Source organism: Limulus polyphemus, unplaced genomic scaffold, assembly GCF_000517525.1.
Source record: "Limulus polyphemus unplaced genomic scaffold, Limulus_polyphemus-2.1.2 Scaffold7509, whole genome shotgun sequence".
Lineage (NCBI taxonomy): Eukaryota > Metazoa > Arthropoda > Merostomata > Xiphosura > Limulidae > Limulus > Limulus polyphemus.
In genome coordinates this window covers 32,520-38,435 of record NW_013673119.1, presented here as the reverse complement: position 1 = coordinate 38,435, position 5,916 = coordinate 32,520, and the positions used below count along the sequence as shown (strand labels likewise).

Sequence of the window (5,916 nt, the reverse complement as noted above, 5' to 3'; positions counted from 1 at the left end):
TATAACTGTGTTTTACTGCTATCTAATCTAGCTATTAGGGGTTTTACTATTGTCTAATCAACCTGTGACTGTGTTTTACTGCTATCTGATTAATCTATAACTGTGTTTTACTATTGTCTAATCAACCTATAACTGTATTTTACTGCTATCTAATCTAGCTATTAGGGGTTTTACTATTGTCTAATCAACCTGTGACTGTGTTTTACTGCTATCTAATTAACCTATAACTGTGTTTTACTATTGTCTAATCAACCTGTGACTGTGTTTTACTGCTGTCTAATCAACCTCTAGCTGTATCTTTTTATGCCTAGCAGAAATACAGTGATATGATATATTTTCAATGTACCCTAAAATAAAGCATAGTTTTACCCATTCGCACATTTCAACTGTTGTCACCAAATAGGGTTGAAATATTAGAAGACGACATGAACAGATTTGTTATTTAGAAACAGGTATTTTAAAGCAAGGACAGGTTCGTAGTTTAGAAACAGGTATTTTAAAGCAAGGACAGGTTCGTAGTTTAGAAATATGCATTTTAAAGCAAGGACATGTTCGTGGTTTATAAAAGTGCATCTTAAAGCAAGGACAAGCATGGTATTTTGTATTCATTTTAGTAATAAAACTTGTTCAATACATTGGAATTCGATTACTGTGGTCTCGTTTTTTCATTCTGAATTAAATGAACATTATACAGTGCTAATAATATTAGTGTTTTAATTACAGACTTATAACTTGAGCTCTTTAAATATATGTACCTTTTTTCGTCAGGTTAAAGTGTGAACTTTTGAAATTGCCCAAGTTATACGACTTTGTATATTTATCTTTAATTGATTTTCGAACCCATTCGTTTTGTTAACATCACGAGTGCCTCAATTAACTTATAACCCTCTTCATTTCTTAGCCTTAATGTGCAGTCCTATTTCGTGTTCTTGAGTTAAACATCTTTGACTTTAGAGGTCTAGCATAAACATATGTATTTTGATTTAAAACCCCACTCTGTTAACTTTCCACCATAGCGAATACACCAGTATTTATGTCTCGAACCTCTGCTCTACTGAATTCTGAGGTCTAGTGTAAACAGCCAAGGTTTCAACTTGAAATCCAATTGCTGCTTCTGATCGTAGCTTAAGCATCTGTGATTTTTACTTGAACCCCGGTTTTCTTCACTTCCGAGGCCTAGCGTAAACAGCTTTGTTGACTTTTGATCCTAAACTCTGAAGTATGCAGTTAAACAATATATTTCCCAGACCCTTATTTAATATAAGAAATTCAAATTATCTGCATACTGAGTATGTAATCTTAATATTGAATCTCAGTCAAGAGAGCTACTTATATTCACTGAACTTGGTAATTCAACTAGTGTGTCAGATGTACCTTCATATGGGAAAGATTCCTGTAAATTGGAGCATATTTTATAGAAATAGACAGTAATATGTTCTGCTGGCAATTTAGGTGATAACACAAGGACAAAACAATCTTTATTTTGTAGTGAGAGTGACCATGAGTCACGTGGATAGCACTTACATCCAGAGAAGAATGATACTGTCCTGGCATGGCCTGGTGGTTAAGGTGCTTGAATCGTCGGGTCGCGGGTTCGAATCCCCGTCACCGAAAACGCTCGTCCTTTCAGCCATAGAGGCATTATGATGTGACAGTTAATCCCACTGTTCATTGGTACAGAGTAGCCCAAGAGTTGGCGGAGTGTGTTGTTTACTAGCTACCTTTCCTATAGTCTATCACTGTAAATTAAGGAAGCTAGGGAAGATAGCCCTCATGAAGCTTTGCACAAGATTAACACCAAACCAGAGTGGCATTGTTGTTTTTGTGTGTATAATGCCATGTTTTGTCGGTCTGTAACAAGATTTAGAGATTGATGTGGTGAAAATTTACAGATAGATTTGAGCTCTCCTATAAAGGTTCCTATTAGATACAAAAAACCTTGATTGTTATTTGTTTGAAATAAAGATGATTTACTGTATAATACATTGCGCTCGGTCTCTTTTTTTTTCTTTTTTTGCTTCAAACTCAGTCGAGATCGGAAAATTTAGATTTTCGCTCCACAGTGCATATTCTCGTGAGACTTCTCTTGTTCGGCGGCTTCAACCTGATTATTTTTAGCGAAATCAGTGAACCTTAGAACACTGAGCATAACATGCGTAGCAGTGGTTTTGTTATCACAGTTCCATTAGTTTCCAATCACGTGTCTGCCGGTGGGACAACGGTAAGGCTGCAGAATTACAATGTCAAAATTCAAGGTTCGATTTCCCGCAGTGGACACAGCAGATACTCCAACGTGGCTTTGCTTTAAAACAACCAAACCAAGACAAATCCAATCACATACTACGTAATAATGCTTAAAGTTTTTGTTTTTTTCCTCATATTTAATTATGCTAAGCTGGTGGTGCTTTTGACCAGAGGAGATAAGTAACAATGTAGAAGCAGTAAGTGGGTTGGTTACATATGATATTGTTATGTATATTCCAGCTTTTATGTTATAATAATTCCGAAACACCAGTCCTTAAATAAGCATAAAAGTTTATCATTCTCATAGAATTAAATAAACTTCATACGTGTCTTAGATATTTAGGTTAACAATATTTTTTGGTGATTGACATTAAAACAGATGAAAGAAATAATTATTTCAATCTCCTATTTTAGGATATTATTGTCAAAAATCTGCATGATGAAGTTCATTTTCTAAAACCAAACTACTGTGCTCAAAATCTGGTTGGGAAAATTCTCTTTGTCACAAAGTCTATGTTTCTAAAAGTTGTTTAAGTAGGTCTGTAGTTCAACATGACTGTAGGAAGTGTTCCAATATATAGTGTATGGTTATTCACTGTTTAAATCAGTCCTTCTTGTAGTTCAACATGTATGTAGGAAGTGTCCCAATAGTTAGTGTGTTGTTCTTCACTGTTTAAATCAGTCCTTCTTGTAGCTCGAAATGTATGTAGGAAGTGTCCCAATGTTTAATGGCCATATTTCCGGCATTGCTTAAACAAAATCATATTTCAACGTCAATATTTATCTTTTAAACTCATCGAGAAAGCAACTACAACTAATCCGTGGACATCTGACTGGAATTAGTTCTAAACATTATGTTGTCATGTGCAGGACTTAAAGCTTTGTGTGTTCGTGGTGAAGTACCTGTGCTAACATTATTGTGACTGACTGCAATCTAACAATACTGTCATATACAGCCCTTATAGCTACGTGTGTTTTCAGTGTCTCACTTTGTTCTTCTTTATTTACTACTTCCAGTATCCTTTCATAACTTTATGTTAAGTGTTATCACGTGCACCATTTTTCCCGCCCTTTTAGGCAGTAGATATCGAATTCTTTCGGTTTGTTGACGTCATTATTTCCACTCGTTAAACATTTTATCTGTGTTGTAATACGAAATTCCGAGTTTTTAAATACAGGGTATCCGTTTTTGTTATTGATTAGAATCATCTAATTGCCATCCTCCATGATAGCAGTGGTTCCATCTTCCATATTATCAGTCTCACTCAGAATATGTCATTCTCTATGTTAACAGTGTCACCCAAAATATGCTATATTAACCTGATAGATAATTGAATGAAGTTTTATTAGAACATGAACTAACAGTTTGTACTGACAGTCTTAAACACAGTTGAAACTCGCGGTCATTAGGCTGTTGCTTTCTTTAACTCTCGTTTTTAATTGTGATTTGTAAAGATTATTAGTTTTATAGTATTTGGTTAAAAGTAACCTGTGGAAAAGTTTATCGGTGAGTGGAATCTGGATTTGGAAAATTGCCAATAACCAGCCTTTCTTTTTTCGTTAGACTGTTTCCTACAATGACGTCACGTTGCATGCTATACTTAGAAACCAAGCTGATTAACGGACACCCCCAGTAGCATCATAAGGGCTGCTTTCCGGATTAGTGAACACAATGAAGTATTTACCACAACTGAACTATGTAAGAGAAGATGAGGTTGGACAATAGTCTGGTCTACAAGAAGCAGAATTATACACGAAGTAGTACAAGGACAGGATGTAATCGAAAGATGGTTCAAATTAATCCATACTTTACTTATAAGTTATAACAAATCAATAATTTGGTGGATAGTCATCTTGAATTCAATGTGCAACTTACCCGAGTTTAACTTCTTTTCTTTTTTTTTCTCAGAGTGTTTCAAGTGAGAGAAAGTCGCAAATAAGCACAAAGTTCTTTTTTCTGTGGTGATCTTTTTTCGTGATCGTTCTGTGGGATATATTGATTTTTTATTACTAAAAGTTTCATTCTGAAGCCACCGAATGTAGCTGGTTTAGCACGTGGGTCTTTGCCCCTCCCCATGCAGAACTGGAGACCCGTGGTAGATGTGCCGTGCTGCACAGATACGGAGAAGGCTAGCTGGGGAAGAACCGAGTGTACATTGAAACACGTGTTAACAAATGCCAGTTTCACACGAAACGGGATTGTTAAGCCGTGCAGCTGCATCGTTCATTTGATCTTGTTACAGGTAATAGATGCAATATTGAACCTTGTAGCATTAAAAGTTTGTTATTGGTTGGTTGGGAATATGCCTTTAATATGATAGATAAAATAATTAAATAGTGAGAAAATAACATATGAGTTTTCAACTAGATGTTAGATAAACAATTAATTAGAATGTTACTTCCAAAAGCCAATAAATAATTTTAATGTTTCAAGATATGATTGTGCACAGAAATATAGTTTCGAATGTCGTATAGTTTTTCATTTAATTATATATATATATATTGTATATATACGTCCTGATGTTGTAATATTGGAATAAGCTTGCACTTTTTGGTTGAACACAAATCTGTAACATAACAATGTTATCATTATGGCTTTAGAAACATAATTTTGGACAACAAACAAAAGTTGGACCATTCCACGTCTACCGTATACCTGGCTTTGCACATATATTTATAAAGTTTAGCAGGTGACTTCTTGAGGTTTACTCTAGCAACCCCTAATTTAAAGACAATAGACTAGAGTTCATAGGCCATTTGATGAGGAAAGAAAGATAGAGCACGTAGTAACAACCTGCCAGATGGAAGGAAAGATGGAGTGCCTAGTAACAACCTGCCAGATGGAAGGAAAGATGGAGCGCCTAGTAACAACCTGCCAGATGGAAGGAAAGATGGAACACATAGTAACATCCTGCCAGATGGAAGGAAAGATGGAGCACCTAGTAACAACCTGCCAGATGGAAGGAAAGATGGATCACGTAGTAACAACCTGCCAGATGGAAGGAAAGATGGATCACCTAGTAACAACCCGCCAGATAGAAGGAAAGATGGAACACATAGTAGCATCCTGCCAGATGGAAGGAAATATGAAACACATACTAACATCCTGCCAGATGGAAGGAAAGATGGATCACGTAGTAACATCCTGCCAGATGGAAGGAAAGATGGAACACATAGTAACATTCTGCCAGATCGAAGGAAAGATGGAGCACGTAGTAACAAACTACCAGATGGAAGGAAAGATGGAGCACCTAATAACAACCTTCCAGATGGAAGGAAAGATGGAGTACGTAGTAACAATCTGACAGATGGAAGGAAAGATGGAGCACTTAGTAACAACCCGTCAGATGGAAGGAAAGAAGGAGAACCTAGTAACTATCTACCAGATGGAAGGAAAGGTAGAGAAAAGGCAGATAAAAAACAAAGATGCTTGATGGGCTCACAAAACGGTGAGGAACCGTGAATAATAATGCAGAATTGTTTAAGAACACCAGGGACAGAGAGAAATCGAAAGTCATTATCATCAACGTGTGTATGCAGGCATGACACTATAAAAGAAGAAGACTGATAGGAAGGAGGCTTGTCATCACTAACACTGTCAATTTATGGACAATATATGAGTGAGCATGTTCAGTGACAGGATTCGAACTCGCGACCCACAAATTGTGTGTC

General features: G+C 36.3%; 1 protein-coding gene across 1 annotated transcript; it reads left to right on the top strand.

The window, feature by feature from the left end:
• Positions 1–5,045: 5,045 nt before the first annotated feature.
• Positions 5,046–5,707, top strand: LOC106474670 (variant surface antigen E-like; the record flags this gene model as incomplete). The annotated part of the gene is made up of 1 exon (XM_013935363.1): positions 5,046–5,707. A coding segment is annotated over one exon (662 nt), but the record flags the coding sequence as incomplete, so codon positions are not given.
• Between the last annotated feature and the right edge of the window lie 209 nt (positions 5,708–5,916).